We start from the raw sequence: 22567 nt of genomic DNA on the forward strand, positions 1-22567 counted from the left end.
ATTGTTTAACAGTCATGAGTTGTCTCAAGGGTCAAGTATAGGAGGTTTCAAGCCTAAGCTATTTTACAGAAAATGAAGTGATAATAGTTACCGCCATTAGCCATATGAGTCAGTAGTAACTCAGAGAAACATTGTTTATGCTTGGCAGGAGTTAATGCTAAACCAACTCCATAATCTCATCTTTGCTAGCAAACATATTTTCCTGTTGAAAAGGAGCTAAATTGTACTTATGGTGATCTTACACTTCTGAAGATAAATGCAGGAGGTACTCTGCCTAGTTTGGAAGTTTTGAAGTGTTTTTCTGCCAAATTTAAAAAATTAATGATGATGAAAATCAGATCTAGATCTTCCTTGTTACAGTCTAGGTTTAGTTTGATGGAAAAATACCAGGAAATTGAGTATCTAATTGTGTATATAATGTTAAAAATGTAGAAAAGTTTTTGTGTGAGTGTCTGTGCCTCAAGAGCTAACATTTATTATTCTGATTTTATTTTTCTGTCACTCAACACATTCAGTTAAGATATAGGAACTTAGATTTTGTGTGTGCTTAGATTTCTTCTAATTAAATTTGATATACCCCCATATTAGAAACACCCCCATATTAGAAAGTTTGGGACAATAGTCATCTGTTTAGATATAACATTAATACTGAAATGTATGTGTACATGCACAGAACCAAAAGTGTTTGTGTGTTCCAGGCTTGCTGGTATTTCCTAACTCCAGAAGATACTTGCAGCTAGAATAATTTTAATCTTTCACTATTAGTGCTTCTTTTAATACACAGCTGCTGTTGTTCAGGCTTTCAAAAATTTTTTCCATAACAGTTTTGTTATTATCATGCCCTACGGAGTGCTGAGCACTTTTGAACATTTGCTACTGAAGAGTATTCTTTCAGAGGGATGAGTGTGTTCAAAGTTTACTTCAGCTTTTACAAAAATGCCTTAATGACTTCTAGATGGACTCACTGTTCTAAATCCCTCAGGGGCTTGGGAAAATGTTCATCATAAAGTCTGTGTTTTGTGCCCAGAGTAACAGTGTTGCAGAGTGCGCTGGGAGATTTATCTAGTCTTATACTTCTCCACACTAAAATACAAGTTTATAAAATGCAATATTATAAAATAGTCTCATAAAATCATGTTCTCTTGTTTTCCTCAGAAACAGTGTCCTAATTTATGAAATACTTCTGACTATGTTACAGTTACACATATTAGCCCAAACGAGACAAATATCTTAGTGGTCAGATGTGCTGAACGCTCCACAAGGGGCCTTCCCTGACTGCTTTAGAAATGGGAGTTTGAAAGAGTTTGGAACTAAAAATATTGCTGCACTATTCTTGGAATTGCTTGATATCAGTGAAAATATCACAATTTATTTTCAAGTATTTAATACTCTATTTTTGCAAGGCTTAAATCAAGGGATGGAATAGAAGGATAGATATTTATGTGTTGTAGCTACCTGTGAATTATATATTAGTTTGGAATAATGGTAGCACAGTATGTCTTTGAATACAGTCTGGGTATTAATCCACAGCCCTAGAATCCTAGCCATGACCTCAAGAATATTTAGCTTTCCATAGAGTTGCAAAAAGTTTTGATCATTATTTAATTTATCTTACCATTAAAAAGAAATATAAAATCTCTCAAAATCATGCCATAAGAACAAACTTTCTTCCAGGATTTTGGAGCTTCCAGTACTGGCTAAAAGTAGCAGAAGTATATGAAAATATTCAAATTGTGGTTAATGGCTTGTGTTTTGTTTTGTGTGATTATACTGCTATTGTGCTGTGTATAATTGTGATACTTGATATACAGCTATTTTTCTGAATGTCAAGATGTGGCTACTAAATAACCCTAGAACTCCAAGTCTTGGTTACTAAAATAAATGATTTTCAATGGAATAATGCAGTTTGGAGAGGAGACATAGCTGTTGCTCACACTGTGCATTTTTGTTGGGACATTTCTACTTCTGGGTATTTTTTAAAAAATTTAGCTCTCTAACATAACCACAAAAAAATTTGATATGTTTTCTTAAGATCCTTGAGGAAAAAGAAAATTCATAATATTTCATAATATTCCATTCAAATTATGTGTATTTTTTCAGTCCTGTACTGAGACAAGATCTGATATTCTTGTTTGATGGAATGACTCTGCACTCAGGATGCTTGTACAAGGATAGATTCACTCTTCCACAGGTGCCAGCACAGTGCATGTTGAAAACCACAATTTCAAGTATTCATGAAATTTTTTTTAGCTTCACCAAAACCTCCATTTTTGAAGTTGCTGAGCTTAGCAGACATGCATAATGATGTGACTTTTCTGCCCTCCATAAAATAATTACAATATTAAACTTTAAAAGCATGATATTAAATTATTAATTTCTTTATTTGGTGAATGATTACAAAAAGCATCACTTAACATAAATTCACCAAAATGTCAACATGTCAACATTCCTTTTGTCATGGCATTTGTTGTGTCTAGTGACTACCAATCTTCTAGAACTTTTCAAAACTAATTCTGGACCCCAGCTTGCTTTCTTCCTTCAGTTTTTGACACATCTCTCCCTGTTAAGCTACATTCCCCCTCACTTCCCTGATTTATTTCTGCTTCCTATGTTTGTATTTTATTTTTCTCCAATAAACAGGGGTATTTACTATGTATGTCTTTTCTTTTTACTCATTAATGCTATAATTCACTCTTTCAATTTTGCAAGCTCTTTCAACCTGTGTAAAATAAATTAATTGATGTAATCGATTTAGAATGATAATTTTTATTGGTCTGCCCAATAATTTTGATGTTTGGTGATGATACCACTTTGTATTTAATAGGTAATCTAAGTGAATGGAATGTATTTATCTAACCTTTAAATAAGAAATCTCAACATGTTTATGTATTTGAGCCAGCAATGTGCTGCTGCTGTAAATCTCTTTCAACTTCAACCATTCTCTGCTCTGATAATTTGATTTCAAATTAGAAGTGGTGGTAAATTAATCAAAATTGTTATACTAGCTATCTTAAAGAGCATGTATATTGCTAGGGGTAAAAAGTTCATGGCTTTTTTTCTTAATTACATGTTTCTCCATTATTAGTGAAAAAAAAGAAAGAAGTGATGTAACATGTGCTTTTGTGCTATGTAGTTTAGAGAACCTGACATTTTAGTCCACCTGAGATTTTCAGTTTATTGCTTTACCAAGGAAGGGCAATTTATATGACTAGATGACTGATGGGAAGCTGTACAACTCACTGAACATTGAGGATGATTGTTGAGAAAATTTCTGAGCACTATGGAAAAAAATTAGTGAGAACTTATGTGAGATATATAATGTCAGGAAAATATCTGCAGTTTGCTTGAGGTAGCTGAAAGTAGAATATAGTTCTCTGAGAAATTGGCACCATTTGTGTCTCTTCCTTACTATCCTAAATTAATTCCCTGATTTTATAGTCACTTTGTCTCTCTGTTACCATAATAATTAAAATCAATATAATAAGTGACTAGAGCCTAAAAACATTCTATCTGCCTTGAAATGTTGATACAGAAACCTGAAATCCCTTAGCCACTTGGACTTTGATTTCTGAGATGATCTTCTCAAAATAACATTTACAATTGAACATTTGCAGTTTTGGCAGTTGAGGCAAGGGGCACTGTTCTTAAAATTCTCTTTTATAATGGTTATTAAACGCACCAACATCTTCTGTGTATGGTTTCTTACTTCAAAAAGCCCAGAGGATTTGGCTGCATTATATTCCACAGCACATCTGCAACAAACTGTTACCATTTGCATTAGCACAATAGTTGGCTGAATAAGCTTGCCTCAGAACAGAATATTAACAGATGCCTTTCTCTTTTTTGACCCCATTTAATTGCAGTGAAAATAATTTTCTGTTTCCTTTCCCAAAGGTGATAGAGGTCTCACTTCTGTGTGTTGTGTAATGCAGTCATAACAGCAGTTTTAACCATTCATTTTATCAGAAATTAATGTCTCCACATGCTTTCATGCTTTGTAACTACCATCCTGGGCCAGTCTTTCCAAACTGTGGTGCTTGAAAGCCATATGCAAAAAAATGCAATTATTTTTTATAATAGTAAACTTCAGATAACTGAAATGCAGGCACTATGTGCCTGATTTGTAAAGCATTTAAACTAGAGATGGAGTGATGCACACATTTTCCTATGAGACACTATGGAGCTACTAGTTTTAAGAGGCATCATCTTGATGGCTACATGATGCTATAGGCTGGCATTGCAAAAGAAGTAGATTCATGACCTGTCATGTCAGAAATGGACCTGGCATACAGAGCATAAGATAATAAATATCCTGATTGCAGTGTGAAAACTGTTATGGTGAGCTGTACCTCCACTCTCTCTTTTACTCTCTGTAGTATAATCTCATATAGTATTTCATATTTTCCCTCATTTTTTAGGGTCTCTCGTATCTCAGGCAATACATGTGAGACTTGCAGGTTCAATCCATGTCTCGTGCCTTTTAAATAAGCCTAAATTTCACACTTTTCAGTTTCACATAAAGTCAGTTGTCGCTTTTGTGCAAAAAAGTTTGTCCTGATCTATTATCAGCTAGAAACTCTAAAGTCAGAATGTCATAGTTACATGGTCCTAGCCTGATTTGCAGGATTAGCATCATGAAGTGCAAAGAAGTTCCTGAGTGGAGGAAGGCCAGGCTGAGGCTTTCACTTACAAGGGTTTGACAAGGACAAATGTTCTCCAGCAGAAACCTGTTTCCAAGCCCTTCTGCAGGGAATGCCTCCATATGGCCATGGACATTCCAGGCCTTGGGGAAGCTTCTTGTGAAAGGGAGTACATGTCTTTGCCCTACTTTTATACTATTACTGACATGTTAGTTTTGGGCTACTGCTGCAGTAGTGGTTTTGGTGGATCCTTGGTTGACCCAGAGCAGCCACTTTCATGTTTTTGTATTCTGATGCCACCAGCTGACTCTTGCTGCCCATAACATTATGTACATAAGCTTTTAAGGATTTGTGAAATTTGAGTTTCAGGGATTGTTCAAGACTTATGGCCAGCATGGAATGAGCAAAATTCTGCTAGCAATAGTAACTTATATCTGGTCTGTTGTTTGAAAGCTCAATTATGCTTCCAAGTAGTAATTCTTGTGCATAAGAAGAGAATAAATCAGTTCTTCAAAGATGACCAAAATTTCATTGCCAGATGAAATTTCAGAAGAGAATCATTTATCAAAACAATATTTTTGAGAAATGATGAGATCAGGCTAGTTGAGTTGTTCATTATGTAAATTATGGATGAAATCAATCCCATCTATTATAATTTAAAAAGAGAAAACCCAGTCTTCCCACTTAGTAACATATTGTATTGTTCAGTGTTAGTTTTAGCTTCTGTTCTTGGCCTATTCATAGATCTGCAGCCCATTACAGTGGCGCCTGTTAGGGCAAACACTATGAAAGTTTTGCCAATTTTTCGATGATAAACCATGTTTTCCAGGAATTCATACTTAATCATAAAAAATCCCTCACAGTTGAGTCTTGGCTTGGAAAGTCTTGATTCACAAAAATTTCACTTGTATGTTTATCCAGATATTCAAAAATAAATCAGTCATCTAATTTATAAAATCAGATCTAATTTATAAAATCAGAGGTATTTCAAAATAATGTATTGTTTAAAGATCAGAGAATTGTATTTGTTGGAAACAAATTATATTATGATTACTTAATCTAAATAGACACATTTTCTGACAATGAATAATTGATTTGTTGCTCTTACCTTACTAATCACTCTTAAATGTTACTGTGTATTTTTTCTGTTGGCCATATCTGTAGTTTAAAATGGTCACATTTTTTCAGTATTCTAGAAATGTTCAAATGTCTAAGATATTTTCCTCTGAAAAGTTAACTGTGTATCAATGAAAATCTAATTATATAAATAACTCTGTAACTTGAGGTATGATGTTTATATTACATCCTAATTTACATTTTAAAACATTTTTTTTTCTAGATGTCATGCTTATATGGTGGCAGGATATTTTGGTTTAGTTAATTATTTGTAAATGTTCATCACGTAGATACGAGAGTTAATCTGCACTGTTACTCTTACCTAGGAAGTTTCCATAGTTCTGATAGAGGCAAACTTTAAAACTGGAAGTTTCTAATTAATAATCCAAATAATTGTGCAGATTTAAATTACTTATAATTGACAGACAAACCAGTGAGAAATGCTTATTCTGTAGTACAAACACTTCTTTTCAACTGTGTGTTAGTGCTTTACATTTCCTGTTGAAATCAGGTTTGAGGAAAGAGCTATTACCCAAAGTTTATTTACACAGAAATGAACAACAACAGAAATCACATGTTCAAAGCCTGTACTTGTGGAAAGAAGTTTAAAGAAGAAAAACTAGTTAGAATTGGGGAGTAAGTAATTATTTGGCTACACAGAAGGAAACTAGGAGGTATTGCACATAGCTGGAAGGAGGATAAATTCAGACAGGATTTTGAAAGGATTTTTGTGAAGTTGGTAAATGAGAAGAAGAAAATGCTTCCAGTCTGAGTTCGAGGGAAGGAAACTGGCTGTAATAGTGGTCTAATTGTCTCAGCAGAGAAAATAAACAATTGAGATTTGATAAGTATGTCACACCCTAAATGATCCAGTTGTCATCCAGTATTAATCTTACAGGACAGTTTAAGTCAACATATGGAATAGATTGTGATGAATGTGCTGGCCAAGAAATGAGTATTTGCTGACATGATGAAATAATTAGCATTTGGTAGAGATCAGTCATACCTCAATGTGAGAAGCTGATAATCACTTAGCTGAGCTTGGTCCAAATTAATAGTTCCTTCCAGCACTTAAAATTATATCAGCTAGTCCAAGTATGTAGCCAAAGTTGTGTTAATTTTCTTCCCAGTAGCTGGTAGAGTGCTCGGATTTAGGATGAGAATTACTGATAGAACTTACGTGTTGGTTGTTGCTGAGCAGTGCTTACACTAAGGCAAGGACTTCTCAGCTTCTCATGCTGCCCTGCCAGCAAGGACTTGGAGGGGGAACCAAAAGCTGGGAGGGGACACAGCTAGGACAGCTGACCCCATCTGAACAAAGGGGTATTTCAGGGGATATGGCATCGTGCTGACAACAAAACTGGGAGGAATTGGCTGGAGGCTAGCAGCTACTTCTCAGGGACTGGCTGGGCAATTGCACTGTGCATCACTTGTTCTCTGTATTCTATCATCATCATGGGTGTTGTTGTTGTTACTGTTATTTTCCCTTCTTTTTCCATCCTATGAAATTGTTTTTATCACAACCCATGGATGTTACCTCTTTTCCAATTCTCCTCCCCCATCCCACTGAAGAGTGAGCAAATGGCTGTGCAGTGTTTAGCTGCCTGTTGGGTTAAACCACAACTTGCATGTCTGATTTTTAGGACCATGTATTCCATCCAGGTGTTTATCACTCATGCATCTAATCTGTAAAAATTGCTGGTGTTTCAGGACAGTGTTCAAACCTGTGCTCTGGCTCTGTTTATTTTCATATAAATGCTTTGGATTAGGAGGGACCTTAATATCCCTCCAGTTCCAACCCTCCTGCAATGGGCAGGGATGCCACCCACCACACCAGGTTTCTGATTTTTTTTTAAAGGTGTAGCACTTACAGCTAAGATTAGCAAGGATTATGGTTTGTGCTGCTGTACTGTATTCCAGTCTCTGACTGTCAGCCCAGTACCTCTGGTGCACAAAGGATTATCAGCATCAGGCATTTCTAAGGAAAAAAAAAAGTCTTGAACAGTTTCAAAATTTAAGCTAATACTGTCACAAAATAATAAAGGCAAGTTCTCACATACATTAGAACCTCACCCAAAGTAGCCATAAGAATCTGATGATGTGGAGCTGGAATAGCAAATGCATTTATATTTTTCATATGGTTAATTAAACCCTTGGAATCATTCTGTACATACTCGGGTTTTATTGGTATTACAATAAAGAATTTCTTTTTTTTAAAAACTGAAACTGATAATTACTTCTCTCTGTGCTTCTAATCAACAGTCTTTGATGTACATCTGTTTTTTAAGCACATCTGTACTGTAACTTCCAGTCAGGAAAAGCCTTTTATGGCAAGTAGTCTATAAGCTGTATACTATGTTTATTTCACGTATTCTTTTTCCTTTTCTTCTTAAGAAAGTATCCACACATTTTTGTTCAACTTTCAGTTGAATTTTCACTGAATATGTACTTTAAAATATTTTATGCAAGGGAAACTTCATTTTTCACTTCAGTTTTGATATGTGGTTAAAACTGATGGTAGAGGTTATGGTACTGTCTTTCTTGCAGATATATCTCAGATTAAAAGAACCTGTTTGTCCACTCCAAATGTATTATTGGACACTATGTTATATTGTTTCTTATATCATGTGATGCCAAGTGTGTCTCCAGCTGTTGTGTATATGAGGGGAATCTGAGGGGAAAGACAGCCTGCTGTGGTGCTGAGAGCATCTACAGTGCTGGGCTGCTGTAACAGATGTTGCAGATAATTCATTGATTCCCCTAGCAAAACAGACTCTTACCTCTGGAGAGGAAAAAAAAAAGTCTTTTTAGTTGTGTTCTTCAGGTCAGTGCTGAATGTAAAAAATACATGCTTTTAAGTAGGTATTTAAACATTGATGCACTTAGGGTTGAAATACATAGTAGTTATTTAACATATTTAAGCATATGAATAACTCCTGTGGATAAATTTATTGACATGGGCTTATTTCAGTTTAGTGACAAAATGTTCAGGTAAGCCTTTGTTCAGTTCTGGGTGGTTGATGTACATGAGGCCAGCACTGCCCTGCTGTTGGTGCTCCTGCAGCTCTGCCAGAGAAGGGACATGGGAGCGCACATCTGTCTAGAGAAGGGGCATGGGAGCGCACATCTGTCTAGAGAAGGGACATGGGAATGCACATCTGTCTAGAGAAGGGACATGGGAGTGCACATCTGTCCAGAGAAGGGACATGGGAGTGCACAGCTGTCCAGAGAAGGGGCATGGGAGTGCACATCTGTCCAGAGAAGGGACATAGCAGTGCACAGCTGTCCAGAGAAGGGACATGGGAATGCACAGCTGTCCAGGGAAGGGACATGGGAGTGCACAGCTGTCCAGAGAAGGGACATGGGAGTGCACAGCTGTCCAGGAAGGGACATGGGAGTGCATATCTGTCCAGAGAAGGGACATGGGAGTGCACAGCTGTCCAGAGAAGGGACATGGGAGTGCACAGCTGCCCAGAGAAGGGGCATGGGAATGCACAGCTGCCCAGAGAAGGGACATGGGAGTGCACATCTGTCTAGAGAAGGGACATGGGAGTGCACATCTGTCCAGAGAAGGGACATGGGAGTGCACAGCTGCCCAGAGAAGGGGCATGGGAATGCACATCTGTCCAGAGAAGGGACATGGGAATGCACAGCTGCCCAGAGAAGGGACATGGGAGTGCACATCTGTCTAGAGAAGGGACATGGGAGTGCACAGCTGTCCAAGAAGGGACATGGGAGTGCACATCTGTCCAGAGAAGGGACATGGGAAAGCACAGCTGCCCAGAGAAGGGACACACGTGCACAGCTGTCAGGAGAAGGGACACACATGCACAGCTGCCCAGAGAAGGGACATGGCAGTGCACAGCTGTCCAGGAAGGGACATGGGAGTGCACAGCTGTCCAGAGAAGGGACATGGGAGTGCACAGCTGTCCAGGAAGGGACACACAAGCACAGCTGTCAGGAGAAGGGACACACACATGCACAGCTGTCCATCCAGCCTCCAGCTGCACAAGTGGAGCTGAGCCTTCCTGCAGGCACTACACTTTGCTTCCATGGGCTGACAATTTTATTATGGCCTCTTCTGCCTGCAAAGCTGTGAGTGGTAGTTGCTGGGTTGGTGGAAGAGCTCAGACAAAAATGTCTCCTGCAGATGCAGCTGGATTCAGAAAAGGGACATTCCCTGTAACTGCTGCAATACTGGTTTCATTCTGAAAATACACCCAAGTTACGTTTCTAATGGTTTTCTTAGGCATACATTTCAATAGTGAAGGTAAATAACAGACTTGGGCTCTGTGGCACCACCCTGAGACATTGCATTTTGCTTATTGCAACTTCTGATGTGAAAGGTGTTACAGGCATGTGGTTGAGTCCAGCCCAGGTTGTTTTGTTTTTCTTTGCTGGTTTTGTCATACCATCAGAAGAGTTTAACCAAACATGATTACTTTAAAAGTAGAATTTCTTTTTGTGAGACTAAGCCTGTACAGATATATGGAAAGCTTCTGCAAAGTTTTTCTTCCTTTTGGATTAATGTTTGCAGCCATAGAAATGAAGCTAACAGAAGCATCACAAGAGTCATGTCCAGGCCTACCTACCATAGGACATTAATAGACCTATTGAATTTTCTTTACCACAAAATAAAATTAATGCATTTGCTGGCTGGATGTCTAGGGAAAAGTGGTGATGGCCTCTAGATGTATCTGTAAGCTTTACTTATTTCAGTCAGTTAAATAAACATCTTTTAGAAAACAAATTATCTGAGGATAATGATAAACTATACTATACAGTACACCCACTGTAGAGCAAACCCAAAGAGAAATGTAAGTTACTTTGTAAAGCAATCACAATTACTATTCTTGTAGTTAAATGTGAAGTTGTTCTGGAGAATCAAAGAATTATAGAACTAGGAAAACATACTTGCAGGATGAAGAATGGCATCCAAGAAACAGTGTTTCTCAAAGGAAATCATTTGAGTCCACTACAATATATAGAGAAAAATTTCAAATGCAATTCTTTTGTGTATAACTTTGGTAATAAGGAAGAAGCAAAATAAATCAATTTCAGAATTCTGACATCCAGACCGAGACTTATATTTTACAGAAGATTTTGGAAAACTAAACAGTTCAGTTGGAAACTGGAGGTGCAAGTAAAAAAAGAATTATATGAGGACTAAAAAGTAAACTTTTAAAAAAAGTGCATAAAATCTGACATATATTTAACTTCTCAGATGATGAACAAATATTTATTTACAGTCTGATCTAGGACAGAAAGGAATAATGAGAAAAAATATCTGCATAATGAAATTCAAATTAGGAATTGGACAGAAATTCTGCTGGTGGAACAATTAATTGGTGGAACAATTACCAAAGTATTGGACTGTCTATCTCCTCTTGTCTTCACATTTAGATTGGCCAAATTTCTTCAGCAAGTCAGGACCCTCAACAGCATATGAAACAAATGTTTCATTTCTCATGTTTGTGTAAGTGATGTCACTAAAGGTTCTCTTGACCCCAAAATCCAGGGAGTGTCAGTGAGCAGTGCAGGGGCAGCAGGTCACCTGGTGCACTCTTCACTACAGGAGAAGAATGAGGCAATAATTTTACATCATATTAGAAATTACACATTCATGTTCACTTTCAGTTATTACTTAGGAGTCTTCCTGCTGGACTGCACTTTGGTTTGTTGTCAGGTGTTTAATTTAGTCTCTTTTCTTCCTGAACATCTATAGGATTTACTATGCAATACTTAAATAGAGGCATTAGAGATAATAAAAATAATTTTTGAGCTGTTTCAGTTATAAAAAAGGAAGAAAATAAAATAAAAGAAGAAGGTCCTGAAACAAATTTCAGTTCTTCAGTCTTCAGTTCTGGTGTCTTCAGTTCTTGACCTGAATCCTTGAAGGGAATTAAAAAAAGATCAGCTCTTCATGACTAAATAGTGTTCCACAGAAGAAAATATATCTCTAAAAAAAAAAATAGCTTCTCAATATAATCTTTCTCTCTGTAAAAAACATTTAATTGAATAAAATGCAATTTCCAGTATGAAATTAAACCTTGGGGCCACAAATAAATGGTGTTTCAATAGAATTACTTATTTTTCCCAATATGATGTGATAAAAATAAAATTAATTAAATTAACTTTGAAACAGGAAGAAAAATAAATAATCAGTTTTGAAATACTGAGAAGAGGGAGTCAGATTAGTATCCAGTCAAACCTAGAGAGGGTCAAGCCAATTAGTTTTTGGCTATAACTGTTGCCAGTAGAGTTAGAATACATTTACATGTGTATGCATACTCTTGACAGTGTATCATTATTTTTTATTATTTAAAATTTGCTGTATGTTTCTCTGTAAAATGAAGGAAAATAAACAAGCCCAAGCCTTCCATTGTAAATATTATGCTTGGCTCAGCTTGCAAAGTATCTGATCTGACATGCTGTTGATTGTGATAAGAATAGTGAGTATCCTGCATGAAACTGATATATGTATTGTTTGAATTCTGAGCTAAATTTACATTAGAAAAACATTTTGGCTGCAGCGGAGACTCACCTGTTTTCCCACAACTGTTGACTGAGAGGACAGTGGAACCAACATTTGGGCATCTGTATATTCAATTAACATGGGGATCTTATGGGAGTTTTATTGAGTTTCCATGTTCCCTTGAGTTTGCTGGTTTTCTCTTCCCTGAGAGTGCTTACCCTTGCTTTCTTCTCTCAGTGTGTTTGTTAATTTTTAGTCTTTCACTTTCAATAGTCTTTCATTAATATGTACTTCTACAAATAAAAAACAATATTCCTGGAAATGTTGGAAGTGGAAGGACAGTTTTCAGTTCATATCTCACTGCCACCTACTGTATATGCTGGAAAACTGCACTGGGAAATGCATTGCATTTCAGCTCTGTGTGATGACTCTTTTTCCAGTTAATTTGTGCTAAAGTTGGGAAAAAAATACTGAACTTTCAATAGGCAGTGACATGTAAATTCCATTCTTTTGTGTAGGAATTTCTCAAACAGATGACAATGTTTGATGACACTACATTGTCCAAAAGAAAGAACATCAGATTATTGTATTGCTCAGATAGTTTGTATTCAGGCCAGATGAAAAATAGGTGGGTATTTTGGGAGGAAAAGAATGCTTTGCTTATTCTTGTCCTAAGTAATAATACCTTTAATTTCATAATGGATATGTCAAAATAAAACCCTAGCAGGATTTAGATGCAGGAACTTGAGATATTTTGATATTTCTTTTAGTTGAAGGATTACTTTTTACATCTTTTAAATTAGCTTTCATCTCAGTAGCTGATGTCTAGTGTATTCAAACACCAAGTATATACAACACTAAGTGGTTGTCGGGATAGATATAATAATTTACCTAAAGTTGTGACATTATTAAGTTGAAAATAAACTTTCAGGATTTTGGATGTCAGGAACTGAGTAAGAAATCACTCAGATCAACTTTGCACTGAGTGCTTTTGTAATGGTTTGTGTAGAAATTGCAAGGTTTACTCAAGGCAGAATTTTTTCTGATTTCATCAGGAAAGCTGACATCAAATAGACAAGAATGCATGCAAAATATCAAACTCTGTGTTTGCATAAGTGAATGCCACTTCTTAGTCTATTATTAATTTTATTAGGCTGGGAATATATATTCATACCATTAGCTACCACTATTAGACCAAAAAGAACAAAAGAAAACGAGCAAACTTGGAAACTCAGGTATTGTAAAGCTGAAGAAAGAAGTGCCTTCATTTGCTTCTTATTTTTATCTGTTGTGATGATGACTATAATTATGGTATGGATTTTTTGTATTCTTATTCAGTAATTATCCTCAAACCTTATTTGCTGAACATTCTTTAACCTTTGCAAATTAAGAAAGAATGATGAAAGAATTCCATACTTTTCATGATGCCCACTGTTACCATATTTCAGTGTTTTGCTAATGTTTATTAACCCACCTTTACCCATTCTGGTCTTTGGGGATTTGAAATGGTATCATGGGCAGCTGATACACTCTGTGTGATCATTCCATCCCTTCTGGTGTCTTCAGAGGCAAATATGTGTTCACAAGACTTTGTTAAATGACATCAGAAATTCACCCAGGAAAATGAGGAAGTGCTTTCTGACACTTGACCCTTTCTGTGCATCTCCTCAACCTTATTTATTTTCCAGTGTCACCATCCAAGACCAATGCCTTTCACTCCTTGTCCAAGAAGATATTTTGCTTTGGCTGATTTCCTCCAAATCATATTCCTCCTAAAGCACATATTGATCACAGCCAATTTCAGCCTAAAAGTTATGGCATTAAAAAAATACACAACTGCAAACTAGTTTAACAAAACTGTCATGAATTCAGTGAGTGACTTGAGATGCCCATGGGTTTTGGTTTGCAAAGTTATTAAAGCTTTGTATGTCCCCTTCTTGTGGGCCAATTGTCAGTGTTGGTTTGTAAATCATACTTTAGGAGAAGGATGACTCTGTAGCAGTGAGGAATTATTTTTCCATTGAGTGTGTGTTTATAAGATTTCTTAACAATTTGTGCATTTCTTTGGCAGTTTCAATATCCAGAACTTTTAACTTAGAGCCCTGGGCAATAAATAATTTCTGGGAAATAATTTCTGGGCTGAACTCCTTGCTTGGTTTTTGGATTTTTGCAGTCAGTGTTTATCTGTAGCTTGATGAGTGGTGCAAATGCAAAGTAAGTGATGAGGCATTTGTGGGTCTGTGCATGACCAGTGTCCTGCCAGGGGGGGCTCCTCCAGGAGCTGACCTGAGGCATGGCTGAGGCAGCTGGGGTGTTTCCCCTGGAGAAGGGAAGGACCTTATTGCTCTCTGCAACAAGCAGAAAGGAGGCTGTAGCCAGGTGGGGGTTGAGCTCTTCTCCTAGGCAGCAAGCGATGGGATTAGAAGACATTTCCTCAGGCTGTCAGGGAAAGTTCAGGCTGGACATCAGAAAGAATTTATTCACAGAAGGGGTTGTTAAACCAGGGAGGGGGTTGGAGTCACCATTCCTGGAAGTGTTCAATAAAAGACTGGACATGGCACTTAATAACAAGCTGGTGATAGATTGGACTCAACCTTAGAGATCTTTTCCAACCTAAATGGTTCTGTGATTCTCTGATTGTAACAGGGTTTAGTGACAAGCATGGTGGTGGTACTTTATTGGTGGTAGGACTTGGTGATCTTAGATGACCTTTCCAGCCTTCATGATTCTATTCTATGATTCTGTGACCTACCATCTTTCTCTTGAGTTGGTCTCATTGACTGGTTAATCACTGAGTATCTATCAGCTTTCCACTGCTGCCATTAGTTCCCTGATGTTGCCATCCTTCAGTGACATGACTTGACAATAACTTTTCTGGCTTCCCACATGGATGAAATGCTGTCACATGAGGTCTGTGGTTGTAGGAGCATGATGCACGAATGTGCAGCATTTAGATCCTAAAAGGACAGGTGAAAGGAAAGAAATGACTAAAAAGTGCATTTAGCAGGGTCTGCTGTTATCTTAGGACTCCCCTGTGCCTTTGCTGCTACCAGTGGAAGTTCTGTGTATGAAAATCCACAGAAGAGAAACAGGCACACACATACAAATCCCATCACTCAGTAATCATCAACAGAAGAGAAAAATGTTTGAAATAAGGGAGTATTAAGCATTCTGATAACTCTAATATGATGATTTGTATGTAAGACTAATGAAAATACACTGTGAAATAATACTGCAGATGGTCATTTTGTTTTTCTTTTTACTGAATGTTTTTAATTTGCTGCCCTCATGTGGCTGTAGCTGCACTTTGCTGGAGCTCCCAAAGGGCAGGATTTGTTAGGACAGCAGTAAGGGCAGCAGTGTTTGTACACCACATGAAGGGCAGACACTGAGCTGGAGCTGTCTGGCTGTGTCAAGAATCTCAATAAATGTGGCTGGGAGTCCCTGTGACAGCATTTGCTGTCTTTTAACTCAGACTGCCCTGGGTGATAGGAATCTGCTGGCCAAATTCTGTCTGGAGAAAACTGCCTTTGCAGCTGTCAGAAGCTGATAAAGGCTCCTTCTGACTCAGGTAATGTGTATCCCCAGTTGACCAGGTGGGTCCATCCAGAAGGAATATGCAGTATTTCCAAGCATCTTTCAGCTTGGGGTATGAGACAAACCAGAAAACTGAGCACAAGTGCATAAGTTGTAGGAGGAACACTGATAAAATGGTACAGAAGCAACATAAAATGAAGAGAAATAACCCAGCAAGATCCAACTTAAGGTTGTTTTGGGGGGTTTTTTGCTAGCTGTTACTCCTTGGTGTACAGAAAATTGCTGGGTATTTTATCATAAATCATGTTTTTTCAGGAATTCATTGATAATTGCATAAACAAAAGTTTAATGGTTAACACTGTAAAGTCACCACCCATTGGGATAAGTTACTTAAAAAATAAAGACTTACTTCTTGGTAATTTATAAAGCAAACTGCAAAAGTGAATTTTTAAAAATTGGAATAAAGAGTTTAAATCAATGGCTTTACCAATATTACTTCTGCAAAAATAACCTGTGCAGAAGTGCAAGATACAGAATGATAGATTGGGCTTTCAAGGCCGTTTTTGGTAGGTAGTTGAACACTGAATTAATCTATATTTCACATCTTTATTAGTTCCTACACATTTCAGTGTATACATATCCTTTACAGAGAATTAAACAACTTATGTAAATCAGGTTCAGAGTTGACTTTGATAACAGAAATTTGGGACCCTGTTTTTAGACAGTCAGAGATAAAAAATACTTTCCAAAGAAAAGCTAGTTAGCTAGTTAGTATGCAAGGGAATACACAGTCAAAATAAACATAAGAATACAGTAACCTAAACAGTTCTCAGATATCCTCCTTGCACAAATTATTTGTATTTGCTCCCCTTGCTGCTAGCATCAAAGTCTTAAAAAATAAAGACAGCAGGCATGAAACAAAGATTGAAGATGAGACCTGATCTGGAGGCCTATAAGCTGGAAAGCAGAAACAAGGTGCATTGCTATCTGCCAGATACCCAAGAAATACCTTTTATATTCAGTTTTCTGGTTGGCATTTGGAATTTGGGACTCAGCATGATCAAATCATCTGGATTTTCTCTGTGAGGTTTAATATTGCCTTGAAAATAATGAAACCTGTACAATAGGGCAATTTGAGATATAGTGAGCAGCCAAAGTGCTCCTAACAAAAGAACAAACTATCATTTATCAGTGGCTCAGGGATGCTGCCCCTGCATGTGTTGCTAGTCCACAGCACATATAAAAGAAAGTAGCTTGCCTTAGATGTCCCTTGGAATAAAAAAGCAGGTGTGGAGGCAATTTCTGCAGAGCAGCAGAAGTGTTGTAATGTGCTTATTGCACAGTGACATCAAATCAGTGAACTCCAGTTCCATTCATTTCTATTTTAAGGATATCATATAAAGACTGGCAATATGATTTGTTTGTGTTGCAGGAGCTACTCTCTAAGGCTTAGAGATACCATGTTGTATGTCATTTCATCAGTGCAACTCACAGCTTTTTAAAAGAAGAATCATAGCATCTTTCACTTCCTTAAACGTGTAGTAAGCAATTAATCTAGCTCTCTGGAGGAGGCCATAGATAAACTAGATGAGACACTGACTAAAGTTTATATTTCTTTTACTGCTTGGTCAGTTTAGTTAAAAACCCCTGAAGATAAGATCACTGAGCAAACTGTGTAGAAAATTTCCAGTAAAGCTCCTGTTGATTCTGCTGGTCTTGTAAGAATCAATTGACTGCAGAATTGGTTACTTTTCTCGTATTATTTCCCCTCATCTACTCCTCCTTAATAAGCATTTCAAAGATTTGGGTAAAAAAAAAATTAGAATATTGAAAGTGCAAGTTAGAATACAGTGTTGAACAATACATTTATGCAAGTTCTGATGCCTTAAAATATATCAGCCAGTAGCATTTAATAAAAAAAACTTATCTTGAGATTTCTCTAATTCAAACCACTTTATTGTAATGCCACTTTGTGTCAAGTATTCCTTCCCTGTGACCTCATTAGGCGTGCCTCATCATTAGATACACTTACTAAAGAGTTTTAACTTAAAAGCTGCTTTGATTAATGCCTGGTTGGACTGAGGATTTATTGTGTAGGATTAACTAGATTTAAAAATGGCAAAATGCCATAGTAACTTTAATGCCAGACTTTAATGAGAAGCAGAAGCAAACTCCAAGGACCCTTATGATTTTTAATATGGACTAAACTCATGTGCTCATTACCTTCATGTCCTATATACAAGTACTCCAATAATTCTTAGAGAATAGTAGCCTAGAAAGTGTATTACAAATATGTAACTTGAAGTATGTATATATCTTTAATGAATAATAAATTTTTATAATTTTATAATCAGATTTGTTCAGTATTATTATCAAATAGAGAAAAACTCCCTGCACTGATTTGGGCCTTTTAAATTAAGAAACGATATGGAAGTAAGAAAAAAGCAGACTGGCAGATATTTTTCCCAATTAATAATGTACTGACAACGTAGATGAAAAATGCATTTTCACATTTTTATGTTATCTGCTAATCAAATTCCTTTTTACTGTCTTCTTAAATTCATTAAGTGCTCCTGAAAGTTTATGAAGTTGGTGCTTCTAGAGTTTAATAACCTTATTTTTTTACCATTGATCACATATATAGTATATGATACTGCCAAGAAAATCCAGACCATTCTCACATCTGACAACATTTGGTCGTCTCCTTAAGTCCTACTAGACTTGATAGGATTTAAGCATTTACTTAAAAGGTAATGCACTGCTCAATGAGGGCCTTTGTATCTGACATTTTTTTCTGTCCATGCTATCTTTGATGAGATAACCAAAGGGCACTGATTTATTATTAGAGCTAAGCAGGAAAAACTTTCTCATTCAAAAAGCTTGTAAACTTTTTTTCTGAATTGATCCTGATTTCCCAATTTCATTTATTTTTCAGTAAACATCCAATAGTAGAAGCATGTCATTAATTTTTTGTTTCTGCACAGTTACATACTGTGAGAATTAGGCACAATGTACCAATAAGAATATCCACAGTTCTTCTCAGAGGTGGTGCTGTTTCTGCCAAAGCAAGTAGGATGGCATCCAACAAGTTCTTGGGCTGTAATGCCAAATTTCTCATTGAAATCACAGAAGTATTGGATGTGACCTAAATAGGATTACTCACTCAAGCAAATTTACACAAGGGTCTAAGGCACATATCCAGCTCCCAGAGGGTAAGGAGCCTGCACACTCACTTGGCTCTGGGCCTTGGGCCCTTGCATAATGCTGCTCCTGGAACTCACCCTGCCAAAAATGAAACCTGCATCAACATGGTTACTCATACCAGAAAAATTGTGCCTGTGGACAAGTGATGAAAGTCAGGGATCCTGCTTCCTTTTGTAACACACTAAAACTCATGTTTTCACTGACAATTGAAGCTCTTTAGCCAACATTACCATTGCAGTCCCTATTGATAATTTGTGTATTCCTGAGTTGTTTTAGTTGGGGTTTTTTTATCACTTCTGGATTCTTTACTTGACTCATTGCTATTATTTGTTTTTCTTTCTTTTTTCTTTTTAGGGAGAAGGCCAGCAAAAACGAAGGACAAAAAAAAGAAGAAAAAGAATTTGATGGAAAGGGCTCAGAAGCAGCACAGCATCTTTTTAGCAACAGATAAAACAAGCCAGTAAAACTTGATTTTCCTTAATGTATTTTTTTGCAAAGTGCACAAAAGCTGCTATATGCTCCTGCCCATGGATGCACTACAGTTCAGCTGCTTTGACAGTATTGGTGGCAAATAACTTGTGAAAGTAAAGCCCACAAGCTTGTTTGTTTTATTTATATATTTTTTTATTTTATTTTTTCTTCTCATTTTTGACCTGAAGACTTCAAGGTCAGGAGTGCACTCAGCTGGATCAGTGGAAGTGGCCCTGAGGTGCATCAGAGATATTGTTCTGAGTGCCTGGTCAACATGTTGACAAGGAAAGAAACCTACTCAGCACCAGTAGGTGGACTTGTGCATATTTAAATAAATAAGAAAAGAAGGAAGTCTTGGAGGTGTAGGTACAGTTGCATTTATGGCCTTTGTTTCCTATATTTGTACATTTCAAGAGTAAATGGATATGACTTACCCACTTAGTGTTAATGTGCATTGTTCTCACACCTGCTACTTGGACACAGTTGTACAATAAAACTGCTTTAAGACAACGTGCTGCAGGATCCACTGCTTAGACTCACCAAAGCACAACAGACTCCATGTGTACATATTACTCTGTCTACATATAAATGATCATATTTACTGTACATCTATGCATTTTTATGTATAATACTTTATACATGTTTAAAGGTATGTCCTCTTGGTTCTAGTAATATACTTTAAATAATCCAGTAAATGTTTACTTTTTGCTATGTTTTAACCATTTTCTCATGTTCCTCAATAGTTGCAAACTGGATTTTTTTTCCTCATTTGCAAAGCACACTCATTTGCAGAACTACCTTGCACTGACCCTCACAATGGAGTGTCAGCTCTGAAGTATATTTGCCAGACTAGTAATCCACGAATTCTTTCTGCTATTCAGTACTTCTGTCTCAGCCCCCATGTATTTTGTCTCAGAAAAAGAAGTTTAATGTTTTCTAAGATGAGGCATGATGATGATAGAAGTTTTGAGTGTCAGGAGAGAAATTGCCAAAACCTGTAAAGTTCTTGGTATCTAAGACTGTATGTGTAGTTTGGATTTCGGTTTTATTTTTTTCCAATGTAATGCAGTGTTCTATTTCAATTAGTCCTGATGCAGTCAGATAAGAAAAATAATTTTTCTCCCTGAATAAGGGAGAAACAAAATAAAAGTCATGTGAAGTCAACCATTTAAAAGTATAGAAAACACCAGTTCCCCAGTACTTCTTATTATTTGTAGAAGCTTAACAAATTTATTCTGCAGCTGTTGTTTGCTTTGGGATATTTTTTGGGGGGGGGAGGTGAAGACAATTTTCTGTGTAGGACATTAAAATGGCACAGGATATGTAACTTGGTAATCTAGCATTATTGGGCTAGCATTCAAAGTGGTTTTTGGATACCTGGCAGGGAAAATTACACTAAAATGCCTGTTTTTTAAGCTGTCACTTAAGAGAAATTATTTCACTTTTAAGCCTAAAACTTGCATATGAGCTACGCAAAGAAAGGAAACAGCAAAACAGACCCCAGACCTTCACAGACCTCTTTTAGACACATACTTTAGAAAAATCCCACAAATACCAGTTTTAGTTTTATGGGTTATATGCTTTTCAAATAAACTAGGGAAATAAAGCATCTGTAAGCACAATATATCTGTATTTAGCTATGACAAGTGTTACTACCAAAATGTGCAGTAGTTAGACACATATGAATGTTCCATCAAACTCCCTGTGGACTTCCACTCAACTGTGAGGTTCTCACTGTATGTTCATATTTACCTAGAACATAATAATGTTACAGACAATAAGAATGTTCTAATCCTGGGATGCTATTTTGGACATAAAATGCTCACTTAAAAAAAAAAAAAAAAAAAAAAAAAGACAATAAGAACTATAGCTGTCTGTTTGCTTACTGATTATCAAATTTGGCTGCAAGTGCAGTTAATGCCCTCATACAAGCCTTTCAGTAGTGGTTACAAATATTGTATTAGACATGTCATGGAAAGAATGCTACAAAATACAATAAAATGATGTCACAAGCTCCTGAGTAAATATTTTCAGTCCTTTTTAATTCAAATAGCATATTCTTTTGGAATTTAATGCACATAGAAAAATTGCATAAGGTGGGGGATGCAAATTTTCTTACACTGGAGTAAAAGATGTGAGGGTTTTCCATGCAACTGTTTTATTTGAAAAGACTCTGAGCATTAGATATACATTGATTTCTCCTGTCCCAGTCACCTTTGCATGTAGTTTTCTTGGGAGTGTAGAATGAAAAAAATTATCCCTAAGTAGCCCTCTGTAGTTCCTCCGTTTTCATAGACATCCTGCCTTTGCATGGTGGACCCTGTCAGTGTGTTCATAGCTCTGGGGTTATGTTTTTTGTAGGATCATACTCTGGGGGTTGGAAAGAATGGTTCCTTGGACATTAGGAAAAGGCTCTGCACTGAGAGGGTGTTTGGTCCCAGGCTCTTCAGGGAAGTGGTCATGGCACCAAACCTGTCAGGACTTCGAGTAGTGTCTGGACAATGCTCTTAGTAATATGGTTTAGTTTTAGGTACTCCTATGAGGAGCAGGGATTGGACTCAGTGATCCTTATGGCTCTTTTCCATCTTGAGACATTCCATGATTTGATGAGTCTATGACCTTGAGAGATCAGATAGTACAAATATTTTCTCGAAACATGGCTAACTTGGAGTTATCTTCAGATGCTGTTTCTTGATAAGGTGAAGAAGATCAGGTTTTCAAAGCTGGGTAGTGTAAAAACAGCCTGTGCCCATTGTGCCTCTTATTTCCTTTAGATTTGATCAGAAGTGGATTTACAAAGATCTTAGTTCTTTTCTGGTAAACAACTGATCAAGTACAAGTTGCCATTTTTTCTCCCTTTCATAGCTGTTACTGCTTTTTGAATCTGTTTCTCTCAAACAGAAAATTTCAGTGCAGTGAAACTTTTGTGTTCACAAGTTTAATGATTCACTATTGGAAATTTATTTTAATCTACAAAAGATTCAATTTAGGAAGACAAATAACTTTATATGCTGTAATCATTAGCTTTAAAGAGCTGTTATGTTGCTATGAGGACTAGAAAAAAAGCATTTCATTTTTCAAAAGCATACACTATACATACTCCCAGAAAGGGCAATTGCATACT

The 22567-nt window shown here is 36.7% G+C and overlaps 1 protein-coding gene across 1 annotated transcript in view; it reads left to right on the top strand.

Annotated features, from left to right (window-relative positions):
- The window catches only part of RSPO2 (R-spondin 2), a 97402-nt gene extending 75962 nt beyond the window's left edge, over positions 1 to 21440 (top strand). The window contains exon 5 of the mRNA XM_056484204.1: positions 19327 to 21440. Coding sequence (XP_056340179.1) covers positions 19327 to 19436 — 110 coding nt within the window. The 3' untranslated portion in view covers positions 19437 to 21440. The remainder of the gene's footprint in view (positions 1 to 19326) is intronic.
- Positions 21441 to 22567: the final 1127 nt, after the last annotated feature.

This window comes from Oenanthe melanoleuca, chromosome 2 (assembly GCF_029582105.1).
Source record: "Oenanthe melanoleuca isolate GR-GAL-2019-014 chromosome 2, OMel1.0, whole genome shotgun sequence".
Classification (NCBI taxonomy): Eukaryota; Metazoa; Chordata; class Aves; order Passeriformes; family Muscicapidae; genus Oenanthe; species Oenanthe melanoleuca.